Source organism: Aquarana catesbeiana, linkage group LG04 (assembly GCF_042186555.1).
Source record: "Aquarana catesbeiana isolate 2022-GZ linkage group LG04, ASM4218655v1, whole genome shotgun sequence".
Classification (NCBI taxonomy): domain Eukaryota; kingdom Metazoa; phylum Chordata; class Amphibia; order Anura; family Ranidae; genus Aquarana; species Aquarana catesbeiana.
This window is the reverse complement of record NC_133327.1, coordinates 690,435,319-690,457,579: the sequence shown is the minus strand read 5'-3', so window position 1 is coordinate 690,457,579 and position 22,261 is coordinate 690,435,319. Positions and strand designations below refer to the sequence as shown.

General features: G+C 42.4%; 2 protein-coding genes across 8 annotated transcripts in view; one reads left to right on the top strand and one right to left on the bottom strand.

Moving 5' to 3' along the window:
- Positions 1-14,228, bottom strand: part of BABAM2 (BRISC and BRCA1 A complex member 2) — a 289,298-nt gene extending 275,070 nt beyond the window's left edge. The window contains exons 1-3 of one of the 4 annotated variants that reach the window (XM_073628773.1): positions 14,207-14,228; positions 12,371-12,524; positions 5,802-5,878 (exon numbers count right to left, since the gene is read on the bottom strand). In XM_073628773.1, coding sequence (XP_073484874.1) covers positions 5,802-5,878; positions 12,371-12,498 — 205 coding nt within the window. In that variant the 5' untranslated portion in view covers positions 12,499-12,524; positions 14,207-14,228. Of the gene's footprint in view, positions 1-5,801; positions 5,879-12,370; positions 12,525-13,959; positions 14,144-14,206 lie in introns of those variants that run through there. The other 3 variants (XM_073628774.1, XM_073628771.1, XM_073628772.1) reach the window with 3 other exon arrangements.
- Positions 14,229-14,295: 67 nt separating this feature from the next.
- RBKS (ribokinase) overlaps positions 14,296-22,261 on the top strand; it is a 92,703-nt gene continuing 84,737 nt past the window's right edge. Inside the window, exons 1-2 of one of the 4 annotated variants that reach the window (XM_073628777.1) lie at positions 14,296-14,401; positions 18,170-18,246. In XM_073628777.1, the coding sequence (XP_073484878.1) occupies positions 14,375-14,401; positions 18,170-18,246 (104 nt within the window). In that variant the 5' untranslated portion in view covers positions 14,296-14,374. Of the gene's footprint in view, positions 14,402-17,933; positions 18,086-18,169; positions 18,247-22,261 lie in introns of those variants that run through there. The other 3 variants (XM_073628779.1, XM_073628776.1, XM_073628778.1) reach the window with 3 other exon arrangements.

Genomic DNA, 22,261 nt, shown 5'->3' with positions numbered 1-22,261 from the left:
ACATGTTCCATTTCTAGGTCCGTCAGAATTTTCGAAAATAAAAAAGTCCGATGAGGCCCACACACGATCGGAATAGACAATGAAAAGCTTCTGTCGGACATTCCGCTCGTGTTTACGCGGCATTAAAAACAATTTGAAAGTGCCGCAAAACAGGTGCTTTTTGGATTTTTTTTAAAGGTCACGCTGTCACGTGACCTTAAAAAAAAACGCCCTAAAAATATCTCCTAAACAGCGCACGTTTAGGAGATATCTACAATACCTATAGATAGGCCTTATTATAGGATCACCTATAGGTGCAAATAATACTCAGAAGTTCTACTTCCTCTTTCAATTTTTTTTTTTTTTACATTATACTTTTTTTTTTATTGATCACTTTTATGTAAACATCCCTTGTAATAGACATAAGGATGACAGGGCCTCTTTATAGAGAGCTCTGGGGTCAAAAGACACCAAATTTCCTCTACCTGTAAACAAAACAATAAAAAAAAAAATGTTATCTTCCACCCTGGACTGGAAATGATGTCATAGTGTCACTCCGGTCCTCCAAGGCCATGGGGGGTTGGGGGGGGGGGGGGGGGGGGGCATGTCCCCTTCTGCTGATACTGAAAGCGTTCCAGTGGCTCATGAACCCCTCGGAATACTTTCATAAGATAGGCAGCTGCCGGCTGAAAAACAAATTACCAGGGTTATGACTGTTGGCTTCGGCCATAACCCCAGTAAACCAATTCAAAGCTGCAACATATATACTGTACCCGAGTCCTGTATGGATTCCGCGCTGTGCTCATCTGCTGCAGAGCTGCTTCTCTAATTCCCCCCTCTCCCAGGCTCAGAGACAGCAGCAGTGTGTGTCAATAGATGCACACAGTCCGGCATGGGAGTGAGTCCACAGGTACACCACTACAGGGGGGGGGGGGGGCACAGAGAAAAAGGAGGAGCTGAGAGTGCCAGCAGGGGACTCCAGAAGAGGAGGTCTGGGGCCATTCTGTGCAATACCGGTACACAAAGCAGAGAAGTATAACATCTTTGTTATTTAAAAAAATATATATATATATATATATATATTTTTATATACACAGTATCTGACAAAAGTAAGTACACCCCTCAGTGACATTTCTGTAAATCTTTTCTTCTATCTTTTCATGTGACAACACTGAAGAAATGACACTTGTCTACAATGTAAAGTAGTGAGTGTACAGCTTGTATAACAGTGTAAATTTACTGTCCCCTCAAAATAACTCAACACACAGCCATTAATGTCTAAACCGCTGGCAACAAAAGTCAGTACACCCCTAAGTGAAAATCTCCAAATTGGATCCAATTAGCCATTTTCCCTCCCCCCGGTGTCATGTGACTCGTTAGTGTTACAAGGTCTCAGGTGTGAATGAGGAGCAGGTGTGTTAAATTTGGTGTTATCGCTCTCACTCTCTCATACTGGTCACTGGAAGTACAACATGACACCTCATGGCAAAGAACTCTCTGAGGATCTGAAAAAAAAAGAATTGTTGCTCTACATACACTCACTACTTTACATTGTAGACAAGTGTCATTTCTTCAGTGTTGTCACATGAAAAGATAGAAGAAAAGATTTACAAACATGTGAGGGGTGTACTTACTTTTGTGAGAATTATATACATATATATTACTCACACATATACAGTTAGGTCCATATATATTTGGACACAGGCACAATTTTAGTTTTTTCAGGTTATTTACCAAAACTTATTCAAGCTCTAGTTCTATAATGGATATGGGATGAAAGGTCTCACTCTCAGGTGTAATTTGAGGGTATGTACATCCATATCGGAGGAAGGGTTTAGCTCTTAGGAATAGTCACCGCTCCCCTTTTTTAAAGGGCCAAAAGTAATTGGACAATTGAATTAAAAGCTGTTTCATGGCCAGGCCTGGACTACTCTTTCATTATTTCTTCATCAATTAAGCAGGTAAAAAGTCTGCAGATGATTCTAAGACCCCATACACACGATTAGATTTTCTGCAGATTTTTGTCTTCAGATTTACCAAAACCACATAATATATGAGGTTGAAACTTAAGGAGTTTCAATTTGTATGCAATCAGGCAGGCCCCTTTGTAGTACATGGTTTTGGTAAATCTGAAGACAAAAATCTGCAGAAAATCTAATAGTGTGTATTGGGCTTTACATCCAACATCATTCAACCAACTTCTCTGAGCCCAGGTCATCCTGGTCCTCAAACCCCCCCCCCCCCCAGGCTGTGACTGTACACTGAAGGAGAAGCAGCACAGTGATGAACTTCTCTCTGTCACTCTGCTCTCTCCTCCTATCAGCATGTGTTGCTTTTCTTTCCCTTTCACACAATGAATGGAAGTCAAAAGACGAAACACTTCCACCAAAAACCGCAGATCTCCCAGAACACAGAAATAGAAGAACGCTTTTGTTCTCCTGCAGTGTGCTTGTGACTCATTATGACGGCTCACATCGCCGTATATTCCTGAATTCCACTCCAGTGACTTCACATCCCGTTTATTAATGAAATAATTGCATTAAAAAAAAAAAAATTATATAAAAAGAATTTAAAATTTGGAAAGGCGTCACTCAGGTATTATGGTGAGAGATATGTCTGTCTGTGTACTGACTGATCCACATCTGTTTGTGGCTTCGATGACAGATTAGATGTAGAGGGGCTGTAACTGGGAAGGAGGGGGGGGGGTCAATTCTCTTCAATTAGCCTGGGTTTAGGGACTCCTGAAGAGTGCAATACAAGGATTTCTACGCTCTTTTGGTAGCCCAACATAGATGAAGTATAGTTTTGGCCTCATGCACGCTGGACGTTTTTTTTTAGATGTTTTTACAGCGGCTGTTATTGGCTGTAGATGTTTTTTTCTACAGTCATTAAACTCATCATGTGCTCCTAGGTCTCCACGTTCCCCCTGGGTCTCCACGTTCCCCCTAGGTCTCCACGTTCCCCCTAGGTCTCCATGTTCTCCTATGTCTCCATGTTCTCCTATGGTGTCCATGTTCCCCCTAGGTCTCCATGTTCCCCTAGGTCTCCATGTTCCCCTAGGTCTCCATGTTCCCCTAGGTCTCCATGTTCCCCTAGGTCTCCATGTTCCCCCATGTCTCCATGTTCCCCTAGGTCTCCATGTTCCCCTAGGTCTCCATGTTCTCCTATGTCTCCATGTTCTCCTATGGTGTCCATGTTCCCCCTAGGTCTCCATGTTCCCCTAGGTCTCCATGTTCCCCTAGGTCTCCATGTTCCCCTAGGTCTCCATGTTCCCCTAGGTCTCCATGTTCCCCTAGGTCTCCATGTTCTCCTATGTCTCCATGTTCTCCTATGGTGTCCATGTTCCCCCTAGGTCTCCATGTTCCCCTAGGTCTCCATGTTCCCCTAGGTCTCCATGTTCCCCTAGGTCTCCATGTTCCCCTAGGTCTCCATGTTCCCCTAGGTCTCCATGTTCCCCCATGTCTCCATGTTCCCCCATGTCTCCATGTTCCCCTAGGTCTCCATGTTCTCCTATGTCTCCATGTTCTCCTATGGTGTCCATGTTCCCCCTAGGTCTCCATGTTCCCCTAGGTCTCCATGTTCCCCTAGGTCTCCATGTTCCCCTAGGTCTCCATGTTCCCCTAGGTCTCCATGTTCCCCCATGTCTCCATGTTCCCCTAGGTCTCCATGTTCCCCTAGGTCTCCATGTTCCCCTAGGTCTCCATCCACACATGAGCTGTTATCAGCAGTTTTGGGCAGTGACGTTTTTGAGCAGTAAAAAAACCCCAAAACTAGTGGGTTCTGAGAGATTTTTTTCAGCTGTAAAAACGCTCTAACACTGCTAAACGTTGATAAACGCTCAAAAACGTCGCTCACCAGTGTTTAACGTTTTTGATCCATTGAAAAAAAAAAAAAAAAAAAAAAAAAAAAAAACCTAACGTGGAAAAACACTAATAGAACGCTAAAAAAAACGCTATTGCAAAAACGTTGAAAAAAGTTGAAAAACTCACTGCAAAGCTACTGGTGTTTTTATAACGTTATTTTAATGTCCAGTGTGCATGAAGCCTAAAAGTTGAAAAAAAAAAAAAAAAACTATTCAAAGCTTTGGTTTAAAGTTTAAGCCAAAGCTTTGAATATATTTTTTTTCAATACTGTAGGTGTATCTGACAATTACAGTACTAAACAGATACATACTGCCACCTTCAGGCTGCAGTAGCATCTGCAGCTTAAAGGCTTATTCTCTCAACAAAGCCTTCTGCCTGCATGCAATCACTGTGGTGGCTGACATAGATACTGAATTAGTGACCACGATTGTGAACCACTTTGATGGGTTCCTGATTGTAAGCGGGTACTCAAGTTGCCATTGATAACTAGGCTTCGGAGCAGCAGATGAAGAAGATGTAGAAGATGTCAGATGGCAGTTTTTTAAAAGGGCGTGTTGATCAGTGGTTACTCCTACTGACCTGCAGTGAGGAAGCAGCCAATGAGAGAAACCACAGTGCCCAGTGGGGGTGGGGGGGGGGGGGGGCTAGGGGTTGTGACTTTTTCCTTCTCTTCTAAAACTGATCCAGCGGCTAAATCAGCCACTTGGACCGCTTTTAGCAGAAAAAGAATTGCCTGCCAAATATTTTAATAACGGGGTTATGGCATCTATCTGCATTCTACTGTAGAAACATGTTTTATTAACAAACGCATGGAAAGGTACTCACATACGGTAGAATAAAAAAGGCATTTGTTGCTGACATCAATGTTTGTGACAGGAAGTGATGCAAGGACGTATACTGACTTCACCCTACGCTTTTCATCACTCTGACGTCATAGTGACGAAACGTGCAGGGCGGAGTCAGCATACATCCTTGCATCATGCGTTTGTTAATAAAACAGTTTGATACAGTATTACGCTATTTCGGCTCCCTCTCTCTCTTCCATGGCGTACAATATATAATGGAAACTCCTCATAGCCAGTACTAAGGACGGTCTTCTTCCTGTATTGCTACACTGTGGCATATAGTGTGGATGCTTTTAACCCCAGGAGGGGGAGAAGAATCTGGTGAGTGCAGCCGCAATAGGAACATGAAATAAGATATGCACGGTGTGTTCACTCACTGAAAAGTCCATCAGACTAGAAAGAGGATTTTCTTCACGGGCACAAGAGCACTTTATAATTCACAATGTATTTATTTTTAATAATTTTGGTCTTTACGATGATTTTTTAATAGTTTATTTATGGACAATATGGAAATGCAGACATAGATAAATCTGCTTGTTGTAGGTTTAATAACACCAATAGCACTTTAGAAAGGATATTAATTATTGCACCTAAATTGTTTTAGTATGCACAACAATTTATTTAGTGCTTTAGTGTGTAAATTTATTTTTATCCTAACGGGTATTAGATATAAGTATATTAATTACAGTTGCACTGTAGAGTGTTTCCGCACGCACAACAGTTTCTTATAGTATTTGACATTTTTGGTTATCATATATACTGGTTTTCTACACTAAGGATCACACAGTTTGTTTGATTTTAGTTTCAATACAAGATCACACTGTATAAGTCATTTTTGGTTTTGCAGTATACACTTATAATTTACACAGTGTAATATCTTCTTAATCTTCAGGATTTTTCCAAAGGAAGCAGCTGAAGTAATTTTTACACCACTATGTGTTGGCAGTAGAACAGCGCCATATCTACTTTATTGATTACCAAATGTGTTCTTCAGTTTACTTTCAGTAAATGAAGTGCAGAACTCAGAGTTCATGGAGGACGCAACATCAGAGGACGTAACATCAGAGCCGCTCCTAACGCGCCTCCATGTACAGGGCACGGGGGGGGTACTTACATTTCAGAGTCTCACCGGCATAAGGTATGTGAAGTTTGAAGCGATCACAGCTGGGCCCCGGAGTCAGAGAGGTGCATCTGAAACACACAAACAAACCTCTTCAACTCAACAAAGAGAAGAACTCACTTCTAAAGAGAAAACTACAACTGTCTGAACTTCATTTACCCCACAAACTGACAATAGACTCTGGTTTTAACCACTTCAGCCCCGGAAGGATTTACCCCCCCTTACTGACCAGAGCACTTTTTGCAATTCGGCACTGCGTTGCTTTAACTGACAATTGCGCGGTCGTGCGACGCTGTACCCAAACAAAATTGAGGTCCAGCCTATCAGCGCCAATCAGTGCCACCTATCAGTAGGGCTGCAACTAACGATTATTTTCATAGTCGATTAGTTGGCCGATTATTGTTTCGATTAACCGATTCATCGGTTAATAACCTTAAGCCCCGGTTCACACTAGACGCGGCACGACTTGCAGGTCGCCTCACCGAGGCGACCTGCACACGACTGCCACGGCGACTTGCAAAACGACTTCTGTATAAAAGTCTATGCAAGTCGCCCCCAAAGTAGTACAGGAACCTTTTGCTAAGTCGGAGCGACGATTAGAACGATTCCATTGTACAGAACGGGAGGCGACTTGTCAGGCGGCTAGGTCGCCCCCGTGTGAACCGGCACTAAAAGTGTGGTCTATAATTTAGGTAATATGTAAAGTTTAAAAAAAGGCAATTTATTCTTAAATATCTCTATTAGAGGAGAGAGATATACTGTATATACTATTATAGGAGAGAGATATACTGTATATACTATTATAGGAGAGAGATATACTGTATATACTATTATAGGAGAGAGATATACTGTATATACTATTATAGGAGAGAGATATACTGTATATACTATTATAGGAGAGAGATATACTGTATATACTATTATAGGAGAGAGATATACTGTATATACTATTATAGGAGAGAGATATACTGTATATACTATTATAGGAGAGAGATATACTGTATATACTATTATAGGAGAGAGATATACTGTATATACTATTATAGGAGAGAGATATACTGTATATACTATTAGAGGAGAGAGATATACTGTATATACTATTAGAGGAGAGAGATATACTGTATATACTATTAGAGGAGAGAGATATACTGTATATACTATTAGAGGAGAGATATATACTGTATATACTATTAGAGGAGAGATATACTGTATATACTATTAGAGGAGATATATACTGTATATACTATTAGAGGAGAGATATATACTGTATATACTATTAGAGGAGAGAGATATACTGTATATACTATTAGAGGAGAGAGATATACTGTATATACTATTAGAGGAGATATATATACTGTATATACTATTAGAGGAGAGAGATATACTGTATATACTATTAGAGGAGAGAGATATACTGTATATACTATTAGAGGAGAGAGATATACTGTATATACTATTAGAGGAGAGATATACTGTATATACTATTAGAGGAGAGATATACTGTATATACTATTAGAGGAGAGATATACTGTATATACTATTAGAGGAGAGATATACTGTATATACTATTAGAGGAGATAGATATACTGTATATACTATTAGAGGAGAGAGATATACTGTATATACTATTAGAGGAGAGAGATATACTGTATATACTATTAGAGGAGATATATATACTGTATATACTATTAGAGGAGAGATATACTGTATATACTATTAGAGGAGATATATACTGTATATACTATTAGAGGAGAGAGATATATACTCTATATACTATTAGAGGAGATATATACTGTATATACTATTATAGGAGAGATATACTGTATATACTATTAGAGGAGAGATATACTGTATATACTATTAGAGGAGATATATACTGTATATACTATTAGAGGAGAAAGATATATACTGTATATACTATTAGAGGAGATATATACTGTATATACTATTAGAGGAGAGATATACTGAATATACTATTAGAGGAGATATATACTGTATATACTATTAGAGGAGATATATACTGTATATACTATTAGAGGAGATATATACTGTATATACTATTAGAGGAGATATATACTGTATATACTATTAGAGGAGAGATATATACTGTATATACTATTAGAGGAGAGAGATATACTGTATATACTATTATAGGAGAGAGATATACTGTATATACTATTAGAGGAGATATATACTGTATATACTATTAGAGGAGAGAGATATACTGTATATACTATTAGAGGAGAGATATATACTGTATATACTATTAGAGGAGATATATATACTGTATATACTATTAGAGGAGAGAGATATACTGTATATACTATTAGAGGAGAGATATATACTGTATATACTATTAGAGGAGAGATATACTGTATATACTATTAGAGGAGATATATACTGTATATACTATTAGAGGAGAGAGATATATACTGTATATACTATTAGAGGAGATATATACTGTATATACTATTATAGGAGAGATATACTGTATATACTATTAGAGGAGAGATATACTGTATATACTATTAGAGGAGATAGATATACTGTATATACTATTAGAGGAGAGAGATATACTGTATATACTATTAGAGGAGAGAGATATACTGTATATACTATTAGAGGAGAGAGATATACTGTATATACTATTAGAGGAGATATATATACTGTATATACTATTAGAGGAGAGATATACTGTATATACTATTAGAGGAGATATATACTGTATATACTATTAGAGGAGAGAGATATATACTGTATATACTATTAGAGGAGATATATACTGTATATACTATTATAGGAGAGATATACTGTATATACTATTAGAGGAGAGATATACTGTATATACTATTAGAGGAGATATATACTGTATATACTATTAGAGGAGAGAGATATATACTGTATATACTATTAGAGGAGATATATACTGTATATACTATTAGAGGAGAGATATACTGAATATACTATTAGAGGAGAGATATACTGTATATACTATTAGAGGAGATATATACTGTATATACTATTAGAGGAGATATATACTGTATATACTATTAGAGGAGAGATATATACTGTATATACTATTAGAGGAGAGAGATATACTGTATATACTATTATAGGAGAGAGATATACTGTATATACTATTAGAGGAGATATATACTGTATATACTATTAGAGGAGAGAGATATACTGTATATACTATTAGAGGAGAGATATATACTGTATATACTATTAGAGGAGATATATATACTGTATATACTATTAGAGGAGAGAGATATACTGTATATACTATTAGAGGAGAGATATATACTGTATATACTATTAGAGGAGAGAGATATACTGTATATACTATTAGAGGAGATATATACTGTATATACTATTAGAGGAGAGATATACTGTATATACTATTAGAGGAGAGATATACTGTATATACTATTAGAGGAGAGATATACTGTATATACTATTAGAGGAGATAGATATACTGTATATACTATTAGAGGAGAGAGATATACTGTATATACTATTAGAGGAGATATATACTGTATATACTATTATAGGAGAGATATACTGTATATACTATTAGAGGAGAGATATACTGTATATACTATTAGAGGAGATATATACTGTATATACTATTAGAGGAGAGAGATATACTGTATATACTATTAGAGGAGATATATACTGTATATACTATTATAGGAGAGATATACTGTATATACTATTAGAGGAGAGATATACTGTATATACTATTAGAGGAGATATATACTGTATATACTATTAGAGGAGAGAGATATATACTGTATATACTATTAGAGGAGATATATACTGTATATACTATTAGAGGAGAGATATACTGTATATACTATTAGAGGAGAGATATACTGTATATACTATTAGAGGAGAGAGATATACTGTATATACTATTAGAGGAGATATATACTGTATATACTATTAGAGGAGAGATATACTGTATATACTATTAGAGGAGATATATACTGTATATACTATTAGAGGAGATATATACTGTATATACTATTAGAGGAGAGATATACTGTATATACTATTAGAGGAGAGATATACTGTATATACTATTAGAGGAGATATATACTGTATATACTATTAGAGGAGAGATATATACTGTATATACTATTAGAGGAGATATATACTGTATATACTATTAGAGGAGAGATATACTGTATATACTATTAGAGGAGATATATACTGTATATACTATTAGAGGAGAGATATACTGTATATACTATTAGAGGAGAGATATACTGTATATACTATTAGAGGAGAGATATACTGTATATACTATTAGAGGGTGAATCTGGTAAATATATAAGACTCAAATCTTTTTTTATTTAAAGAAAAAAAAGTTAGACTTTTTTGCAGATTTTCAAACAGAACTGTAATATATTATATGCTGGCCAGACAAAAATAATGTCATTTTAAGAACGTTCGTTTGATTTTTGAATCGTTAGTGGAGGTCAAATCAACGTTTGTTTTCAACCTCAGTGACGGGAAAATTTTGAAATAATAGAAACTTCTTGGTGAAAGGAATTTTCAGACGGTGGATGTGATTTTCGTTCAGAAATTACATTAATTTTAAAACAGAATGTTAAAAACAAGTGAAAATTTCAAACAACATTCTTCCATTCAGCGAATGTACAAAGATTGTTCGTCTGAATATTCTCATCTGAAAATTGATCGGTGTGGCCAGTACAAGGCTCGGTACTCACCATGCAGTTTGCTTTTGATCTGTTTCTGCAATACTTTTTTCTGTGCATTAAGTCCAGTATAGAGAGTCCCTATAGCCAGGTAAAGAAAACTTCTGCCTTTAGAACCCCTCACTTCCTGCCCAGGACTACATGTCCCATGAGGCATTGCTCCTCACACATTCACAAGTTCTCAGGCACTTCCTGACATGTATGGACGATGTACTGAGCTGTATGTGAGCTGCACTGTATTTCCTGATTTGTAAACAATTAATGCATTCTGTATGCAGGCCAACTAATCGGCTGGCCGATCAATTATGAAAATAGTAATCAATTAACTTCATAATCGATTAGTTGTTTCAGCCCTACCTATCAGTACCCATCAGTGCCCATCAGTACCGCCTATCAGTACCCATCAGTGCCGCCTATCAGTGCCACCTATCAGTACCCATCAGTGCCACCTATCAGTGCCCATCAGTGCCGCCTATCAGTACCCATCAGTGCCGCCTATCAGTACCCATCAGTGCCGCCTATCAGTACCCATCAGTGCCACCCTATCAGTGCCGCCCTATCAGTGCCCATCAGTGCCGCCTATCAGTACCCATCAGTGCCACCCTATCAGTGCCCATCAGTGCCGCCTATCAGTACCCATCAGTGCCACCCTATCAGTACCCATCAGTGCCGCCTATCAGTACCCATCAGTGCCACCCTATCAGTGCCGCCCTATCAGTGCCCATCAGTGCCGCCTATCAGTACCCATCAGTGCCGCCTATCAGTACCCATCAGTGCCGCCTATCAGTACCCATCAGTGCCACCCTATCAGTGCCGCCCTATCAGTGCCCATCAGTGCCGCCTATCAGTACCCATCAGTGCCACCCTATCAGTACCCATCAGTGCCACCCTATCAGTGCCCATCAGTGCCGCCCTATCAGTGCCCATCAGTGAAGGAGAAAAATGACTTATTTAGAAAGTTTTAACAGTTATAACAGAAAGTAAGAAATGATCGGCCTTTTTTGTATATAATCCAATTGGTGATTAAAAAGAAAGTTCTATTTGTGTGAACTAAATGAGAAGAATGTCCTGTGTGTACAGTGTTGTATGACCGCGTAATTGTCATTCAAAGTGTGAGAGCGCTGAAAGCTGAACATTGTCCTGGGCAGGAAGGGGGAGGGGAGTGCCCGCTATTGAAGGGGTTTCCCAAAACAGTTACATTCAAGACATGCCATGAATGATACCCGTCACAGTTGCTTGTGCTCTCAACCAAACTGTAAAGATATCGAATGGCTGGTGTCGTAACGGATCACGTGTGCAGCACCATGGCAACCGCAGATCAAACAGAGGAAAAGATGGCGGCTTCCTTGTCTGTAAAGGAGAGGAGGGTTTAGTTCCTCTCTAAGGCTGGATTCACATCGATGGCATTTTTAGTGCTTTTTGCATTTTGCAGATTTGCACAACAGAAAGTCTTCCATAGGAGACCATGTTATATGGACTGCAGTGCAAATCTGCTAAAAGCACTAAAAATGCCATCGATGTGAATCCAGCCGAAGTATCCAGTCTCTTCTTTCCAGGTATTGGCTGATTTGGAATGACCTCCGTTGTGACCCCCCGGGGTCACCTCCATATTTCTGGGGAAAATGATCACATACAAGAGACGGGTGAGCCGGGCTCTGCCCCCCCCCATCATCTCAGCCCCCCCCCATCGTCTGTCTGCCCCCCCCCATCGTCTGTCTGCCCCCCCCCCCCCCCATCGTCTGTCTGCCCCTCCCCCCCCCCATCGTCTGTGCCCCTCCCCCCCCCCATCGTCTGTCTGCCCCTCCCCCCCCCCATCGTCTGTCTGCCCCTCCTTACCCTGATTTCAGGTCGGTGATCCTCAGACAGCTGGTAGAGTCCAGGCCCACCTTCCCATGTCGGACCACACTGGATATGAAGGGGGACAGTGCGGGGACGATGCGGTTCAATGTGACTTCCGGGGACATTCTACTGGACGGTGACAACTCAGAGCCTGTGCAAAAAGATCCATACATTCTATGAGATGTCATGTATACAGAGAAGAATACACACCCCTCCCCCTCCCAAAGGCCCCTTCACTTCTGAGATTAGACCCCACCCCCCTTAAAGTCTCATTCAGCTCCCAAATTAGACCCCTCCCCCTTTAATGTCCCCTTCAGCTCAGACCACTCCCCCTTTAAAGAACCCTGCAGCTCTCAGATCATATGTCCCACCCCTTTAAAGGTTTCTTTAGTCCTCAGATTAGATCCCTCCCCGTTTAAAGTCATCTTCAGCTCTAAGATCAGATCCGTACCACCTCTAAAGTTTCCTTCAGTCCTCAGATTAGACCCCTCCCCTGGTAAAGTCCCCCGCAGCTCTCCAATAACACCCCTTTCCCCTTTATAGACCTCTTTAGTTGTGAGCTCAGACCCCTCCCCCTTTTACAGTCCTCTTCAAAACTCAGATCAGACCCCTCCCCCTTAAAGTCCTCTTCAGCTCAGGCCCCTCCCCCTTTAAAGTCCCCTTTAGTTTTCAGATCAGACCCCTCCCCCTTTAAAGTCCTCTTCAGCTCAGACCCCTCCCCCTTTAAAGTCCTCTTCAGCTCAGACCCCTCCCCTTTAAAGTCCTCTTCAGATCAGACCCCTCCCTTTTAAAGTCCTCTTCAGATCAGACCCCTCCCTCTTAATAGTCCTCTTCAGCTCAGACTCCTCCCTCATTAGAGTCCTCTTCAGCTCAGACCCCTCCTTCTTTAAAGTCCTCTTCAGTCCTCAGATTAGACCCCTCCCCTTTCATTCTCAGATGTCCCCTCCCTCCCATAGTGGGGCCCCCGAGCACCCTGATGGACTCTTCCCCTGTGAATCATGTGACCAGAGACAGGAAGTAGGGATAGATCCCCCCTCCCCCGCTCTGTGGGGGTGCAGTTCTGGTCTTATGGGGCATTCCAGACCCCGGACATGGAGCGGCCCCCGGATTGGGTTCATGTTGGGGGGGGGGGGAGGGGGGGAATGTACAATGACAGAGATGATTCGCTAATTACAGGAGCGGGGGGGGGGGGGGGACCCGTAGACGGGGATTTCCTTCTCTCACACAGAAAAAGGGGCGGGATCCATCCCTGAACTCCGGGCAGAGCGCCACCTACAGCCAATCAGCAGCCACTACATTTATATCTCTGTCCATCCTGTCCTGAGATTTACACAGCTCTGTCAGGAGACCTGACTCTTCTCTTCAGTAACACTTCCAGGTCTTGTCCCTCCCCCAGCCTGTGATTGGAAGGAGAAGCAGCACACCACCTGCCTGGCCCCTTGTACTGCTTCTCCCTGCCTCAGTCTGAGCTCTGCTGTACAGGAAGTGCTGTCTATCAGGTGCCTGGATCCTCTCTTCTATGGACGGAGCTGTGTGACGTCATAGAAGAGGTTTACATAGGATGGTGAATGAAATGAAGGCCTCACCTCAATCTCCCATAGCAACCAGCAGGAACTCACCTGCCCAGAACAGCTCCCCCAAACCGGAAACAGCGGGGTCCTTCCGCTAAGACCCAGCGCCGCTCTGCCCCGCGCTATGCCTGTCTCCACCATTTACCCATAATGCGCTCTTACTGGCCTAAAATCACACCAGACCTTCACGGAAAGAATAAATTAGTAGAAAACGTGTCTAAAACTCATCAATATAGGTAACTGTCTCTTTTTAAAAACAAACCCCGCAGCAGGCACTTCCAAGGACAGCCTCGCCGAGTGAAAGCGTTGCTGTGGTGACCACACCAGCTTCAGGACACAGGCGCTTCCTGGTTAGAGGCCGTGGTGGTCATGTGACACGCCATGTGCGACGTGATTGGAGGAGGGCGTGCGCTGCCTGTGGCCATCTTTGATGTGGCATCGCGGGACAGTGAGGGAAGTGAGTGGAAAGGGGAATGGGGGAAGGGGGATTTCGGGTGTCTGGGGGTTCCTGTAGTCACGGGTGTGAGAGTCAGCGGGCAGTGCCTGGGTATGGCAGAGTAATGAATTCCCCCCCCCATTGGGCGCAATGACTTCCTGGTCGGCTGTCTTCTCCTAGACCTGGAGATGTCAGATAGTTCAGTGTGTGCCTGAGTGTCCAATCAGTGTGCGAGGAGCCCCCCCCCCCCCCCTACAGAGAGGATTTACACATTAAAAAGAAAATGAATGCAAAACTCCATTAAGACTAAATATATATATATATATAATATACTGTATACACACACACTGTATATATACAGAAGATGTGTTTCCCTATCTCTCCCCCCCCCCCAGTCTTCAAATTAGCACAACCAGCTCAATGACCAACTTTTCTCTACTGAAGTTAAGTAATACAGCTTGGTCACAGCCCCGCCCCTTGCCTGTGATTGGACAGGGATGGTGCAGGGTCAGTCACTTGCCCTCATCTCTCTGCTCTCTCCTCCACTCAGCATATTCCCTGTCTGCACATGTACAGAGCATCCGCAAAGTATCCACAGCGCTTCACTTTTTCCACATTATGTTATGGTCCAGCCTTATTCCAAATTGGATTAAATTCATTATTTTCCTCAAAATTCTACAAACAATCCCCCATAATGACAACGTGAGAGAAGTTTGTGTGAAATCTTTGCAAATTTATAAAAAATAGAAAAAATCCCATGTACATAAGTATCACAGACTCCTCCCATGTACATCAGTATCACAGACTCCTCCCATGTACATCAGTATCACAGGCTCCTCCCATGTACATCAGTATCACAGGCTCCTCCCATGTACATCAGTATCACAGGCTCCTCCCATGTACAGAAGTATCACAGACTCCTCCCATGTACATAAGTATCACAGGCTCCTCCCATGTACATAGGTATCACAGGCTCCTCCCATGTACATAAGTATCACAGGCTCCTCCCATGTACATCAGTATCACAGACTCCTCCCATGTACATAAGTATCACAGGCTCCTCCCATGTACATAAGTATCACAGGCTCCTCCCATGTACATAAGTATCACAGACTCCTCCCATGTACATAAGTATCACAGGCTTCTCCCATGTACATAAGTATCACAGGCTCCTCCCCTGTACATCACAGGCTCCTCCCATGTACATCAGTATCACAGGCTCCTCCCCTGTACATCACAGGCTCCTCCCATGTACATCACAGGCTCCTCCCATGTACATAAGTATCACAGACTCCTCCCATGTACATAAGTATCACAGACTCCTCCCATGTACATAAGTATCACAGGCTCCTCCCATGTACATAAGTATCTCAGGCTCCTCCCATGTACACAAGTATCACAGACTCCTCCCATGTACATCACAGGCTCCTCCCATGTACATAAGCATCACAGGCTCCTCCCATGTACATAAGTATCACAGGCTCCTCCCCTGTACATCACAGGCTCCTCCCATGTACATCACAGGCTCCTCCCATGTACATAAGTATCACAGACTCCTCCCATGTACATAAGTATCACAGGCTCCTCCCATGTACATAAGTATCTCAGGCTCCTCCCATGTACACAAGTATCACAGACTCCTCCCATGTACATCACAGGCTCCTCCCATGTACATAAGCATCACAGGCTCCTCCCATGTACATAAGTATCACAGGCTCCTCCCATGTACATAATTATCACAGACTCCTCCCATGTACATAAGTATCACAGGCTCCTCCCATGTACATAAGTATCACAGGCTCCTCCCATGTACAAAAGTATCACAGGCTCCTCCCATGTACATAAGTATCACAGGCTCCTCCCATGTACATAAGTATCACAGGCTCCTCCCATGTACATAAGTATCACAGACTCCTCCCATGTACATCACAGACTCCTCCCATGTACATCACAGGCTCCTCCCATGTACATAAGTATCACAGACTCCTCCCATGTACATCACAGGCTCCTCCCATGTACATCACAGGGTCCTCCCATGAGAAGCCTGTGATACTTATGTACATGGGAAGAGCCTGTGATAGTTATGTACATGGGAGGAGCCTGTGATACTTATGTACATGGGAGGAGCCTGTGATAGTTATGTACATGGGAGGAGCCTGTGATACTTATGTACATGGGAGGAGCCTGTGATACTTATGTACATGGGAGGAGCCTGTGATACTTGTATACATGGGAGGAGCCTGTGATACTTATGTACATGGGAGGAGTCTGTGATACTTATGTACATGGGAGGAGCCTGTGATACTTATGTACATGGGAGGAGTCTGTGATACTTGTGTACATGGGAGGAGTCTGTGATACTTATGTACATGGGAGGAGCCTGTGATACTTATGTACATGGGAGGAGCCTGTGATACTTGTGTACATGGGAGGAGCCTGTGATACTTATGTACATGGGAGGAGCCTGTGATACTTATGTACATGGGAGGAGCCTGTGATACTTGTGTACATGGGAGGAGTCTGTGATACTTATGTACATGGGAGGAGCCTGTGATACTTGTGTACATGGGAGGAGTCTGTGATACTTATGTACATGGGAGGAGCCTGTGATACTTATGTACATGGGAGGAGTCTGTGATACTTGTGTACATGGGAGGAGTCTGTGATGTACATGGGAGGAGTCTGTGATACTTATGTACATGGGAGGAGCCTGTGATACTTGTGTACATGGGAGGAGTCTGTGATGTACATGGGAGGAGTCTGTGATACTTATGTACATGGGAGGAGTCTGTGATGTACATGGGAGGAGTCTGTAATACTTATGTACATGGGAGGAGTCTGTGATACTTATGTACATGGGAGGAGCCTGTGATACTTATGTACATGGGAGGAGCCTGTGATACTTATGTACATGGGAGGAGCCTGTGATACTTATGTACATGGGAGGAGCCTGTGATACTTATGTACATGGGAGGAGCCTGTGATACTTATGTACATGGGAGGAGTCTGTGATACTTATGTACATGGGAGGAGCCTGTGATACTTCTGTACATGGGAGGAGTCTGTGATACTTATGTACATGGGAGGAGCCTGTGATACTTATGTTCATGGGATTTTTTTATTTTTAATAAATTTGCAAAGATTTCACACAAACTTCTCTCACGTTGTCATTATGGGGAATGTTTGTAGAATTTTGAGGAAAATAATGAATGTAATCCATTTTGGAATAAGGCTGTAACATAACAAAATGTGGAGAAAGTGAAGCGCTGTGAATACTTCAGATGCTCTGTATTTGCGGGTTGGTTTTGTAACTGTTTCTGCTATTTAGGGATGTAGGGCAAAATATCAGAATAAAAACGTTACTATCTATTGTGATATTTATTTCCAGACAACATTTTACACATCACGTCACATTCTGTACATTCAGTATCCGTCCCCAAGGAGCTTACAATCTAAGGCCCCATAACGCCTATGTTAGGGACAGTTTGGACAGGAGGCAGTTCACCAGCCAGCATGTCTTTGGGGTGTGGAGAAATCCAGGCAAGCACATGGGGACCAGACAAACTCCATGCAGACCGAGTCCTGGCTGGGATTTGACGCTGGGACCTCAGTGCTCCAAGGCAGGGATGTTCCCATTACGCCCCTGTGCTGGATGTCTGGCCGGGTGCCATCTAGGTGTGATTTAATAATTATCTGCCGGCTCAGGTAGTGTTTGCTCCGGTGAAAGGTCGCCGGGTGTCCGGGGGGGGGGGGGGACTTTGTACTGACCAGACTTCTCTCTCTTCACAGACACTTCTGTCCTATTACAGAGCCATGGAGGTCCCGGAGGTGGTTGTGGTCGGATCATGTATGACGGATCTGGTCAGGTGAGTGCCAGAAAACCATGGATGGAAACATTGTATCCGTGTATCTCCCCCTCAGTGCATTCCTGGGAATCAGAGGTGGGGGGAGGAGGTGTACAGAGTCTTGAAAAAGTATTTACACCCTTTGAAATTCCCCACATTTTGTCATGTTACACCCAAAAACGTAAATGTATTTTATTGGGATTTTATGATAGACCAACACAAAGTGTCACATAATTGTGAAGTGGAAGGAAAATGATAAATGATACAAATAAATATGTGAAAAGTGTGGGGGAGGGGGGGCATTTGTATTCAGCCCCCTTTACTCTGATACCCCCTAACTAAAATCTAGTGGAACCAATTGCCTTCAGAAGTCACCTAATTAGAAAATAGTAGAGGTTTACACCGAAATTTCGGCCGAAAACTGTGTTTTTTCATTCGGTCGAATGAAAACAAAAGCCGATACCGAAAGGGGGCGTGGTCCACCAAGGGTGCTGCCCATTGCAGGAGTTTCATCCTGGTGCGCCCAGTCCTCCACTCCCTCCTCCTCCCATCGCCGCGATCTCTACGTGTGTATACGGAGCTGAATTGCTGGGCCGCAGTTACAATGTCCTGCCTCCTGTGATAGACGGGTACACTGATCCAAGAGTGGGACATTGAATCAGCGTGACGTGATCACAGGAGGCGGGACATTGTTAATGCGGCCCAGACAATTCAAATCCAGCTCCGTGACACACGGAGATCGCCGCTGATGCGGGCACAGGCAGGCTGCATATGATGGCCACTGGTAAAGCTGCTGGGCACTGGCAAACTGCATATGACGGGCACTGGTGAAGCGGCATTGATCTCTTGTATCATGTCTGCTAGAGGTGCACCAAATGGAAATTTTGCTAATACTATTAGCAGTGTGTTTAAGTTTAAGTAAGAGATTACAGACGAAATACAGGAGATGATCAGAGACTGCAGACATAGTACAGGAGATGATCAGAGATTACAGACAAAATACAGGAGATGATCAGAGACTGCAGACAAAATACAGGAGATGATCAGAGACTGCAGACATAATACAGGAGATGGTCAGAGACTGCAGACATAATACAGGAGATGATCAGAGACTGCAGACATAATACAGGAGATGATCAGAGACTGCAGACATAGTACAGGAGATGATCAGAGACTGCAGACATAATACAGGAGATGGTCAGAGACTGCAGACATAGTACAGGAGATGATCAGAGACTGCAGACATAATACAGGAGATGATCAGAGACTGCAGACATAGTACAGGAGATGATCAGAGACTGCAGACATAGTACAGGAGACGATCAGAGACTGCAGACATGGTACAGGAGATGATCAGAGACTGCAGACATAATACAGGAGATGATCAGAGACTGCAGACATAATACAGGAGACGATCAGAGACTGCAGATATAGTACAGGAGACGATCAGAGACTGCAGACATAGTACAGGAGATGATCAGAGACTGCAGACATAATACAGGAGATGATCAGAGACTGCAGACATAATACAGGAGATGATCAGAGACTGCAGACATAGTACAGGAGATGATCAGAGACTGCAGACATAGTACAGGAGATGATCAGAGACTGCAGACATAATACAGGAGATGATCAGAGACTGCAGACATAGTACAGGAGATGATCAGAGACTGCAGACATAATACAGGAGATGTTCAGAGACTGCAGACATAATACAGGAGATGTTCAGAGACTGCAGACATAATACAGGAGACGATCAGAGACTGCAGACATAATACAGGAGACGATAAGAGACTGCAGACATGGTACAGGAGATGATCAGAGACTGCAGACATAGTACAGGAGATGTTTAGAGACTGCAGTCATAGTACAGGAGATGATCAGAGACTGCAGACATAGTACAGGAGATGATCAGAGACTGCAGACATAGTACAGGAGACGATTAGAGACTGCAGACATAATACAGGAGACGATCAGAGACTGCAGACATGGTACAGGAGATGATCAGAGACTGGAGACATAGTACAGGAGATGATCAGAGACTGCAGACATAGTACAGGAGATGATCAGAGACTGCAGACATAGTACAGGAGATGATCAGAGACTGCAGACATAGTACAGGAGATGATCAGAGACTGCAGACATAGTACAGGAGATGATCAGAGACTGCAGACATAGTACAGGAGACGATTAGAGACTGCAGACATAATACAGGAGACGATCAGAGACTGCAGACATGGTACAGGAGATGATCAGAGACTGGAGACATAGTACAGGAGATGATCAGAGACTGCAGACATAGTACAGGAGATGATCAAAGACTGCAGACATAATACAGGAGATGATCAGAGACTGCAGACTGCATTTTTCTTGACCTTTCTTGCACTAAAAGTGCCAATAATGGCCAACAATAAATTCATATGAATTAAATCTGATTATATTAATTACAAAGTTGAATACAATACAATTATATATAAAAAAAACAAAATAAGTGTAGCGCTATGAAGAAGGGTCAAATATAGAGTCTATGGACTGACAGTTCAAAATGCATGTATCAAAAGGAAAGACATCCTTCGGGAAAAGATGAAGAATCCTCCGGAACAGATCTCATCGAGAGTGTAAACCATCTGGGGAGGAAGCCCACACAACACCACCACCAAAAGTGAAAAGGCTTACCGGACTCGGTGGACCCAACAAGGTATACGCCAAGTGGAGTCAGACAGGCTTAGGTGGTGCTCCACTACAGGTGGCCCGGGAGGGCAATGTTGGTGGAGTGGCTTCCACGTGGCTGTGTTCCTCGAACGATACCGGACCCGAAGGTGTGGGGTGAGGCACACGTGGATCGTATCCCTCAGACCGGCCTTGGAACCAGAAATAGAAGGAATGGCCAAATAGTGTAAATCCGTATAAATGGGAATTTATTAAAAATAGTAAACACTCACATGTAAAGGTATCTAAAAACAACTTCTTCACAGCGCTGTTTTTAGATACCTTTACATGTGAGTGTATACTATTTTTAATAAATTCCCATTTATACGGATTTACACTATTTGGCCATTCCTTCTTTTCCTCCATTTGCTGCTGTTATTTCTGGTTCCAAGGCCGGTCTGAGGGATACGATACACGTGTGCCTCACCCCACACCTTAGGGTCCGGTATCGTTCGAGGAACACAGCCACGTGGAAGCCACTCCAACAACATTGCCCTCCCGGGCCACCTGTAGTGGAGCACCACCTAAGCCTGTCTGACTCCACTTGGCGTATGCCTTGTTGGGTCCACCGAGTCCGGTAAGCCTTTTCACTTTTGGTGGTGGTGTTGTGTGGGCTTCCTCCCCAGATGGTTTACACTCTCGATGAGATCTGTTCCGGAGGATTCTTCATCTTTTCCCCAAGGATGTCTTTCCTTTTGATACATGCATTTTGAACTGTCAGTCCATAGACTCTATATTTGACCCTTCTTCATAGCGCTACACTTATTTTGTTTTTTGATATTGTTTACACTTGCTGGTTGTGTTAGCTGCTTATTTTTTCCCTTTTGGTAGCGCAGAATTATTGTGTATATATACAATAATATATAAAAATATAAATATTTTTTAAAAACTGTAATTTTCAGTATCGGTTTCGGTTTTCGGCACCAGAATTTCCATTCGGTGCACCCTTACTATATACCCACCGATCCCTATATACCTACCGATCCCTATATACCTACCGATCCCTATATAACTTTCGATCCCTATATACCCACCGATCCCTATATATACCTACCGATCCCTATATATACCTACCGATCCCTATATACCTACCAATCCCTATATACCTACCGATCCCTATATACCCACCAATCCCTATATATACCTACCGATCCCTATATACCTACTGATCCCTATAGACCCACTGATCTCTATATACCCACCGATCTCTATATACCCACCGATCCCTATATACCTTCCGATCCCAATATATGCATTGATCCCTATATACCTACCGATCCCTATATATCCATGATCCCTATATACCCCCCGATCTCTATATAGACAT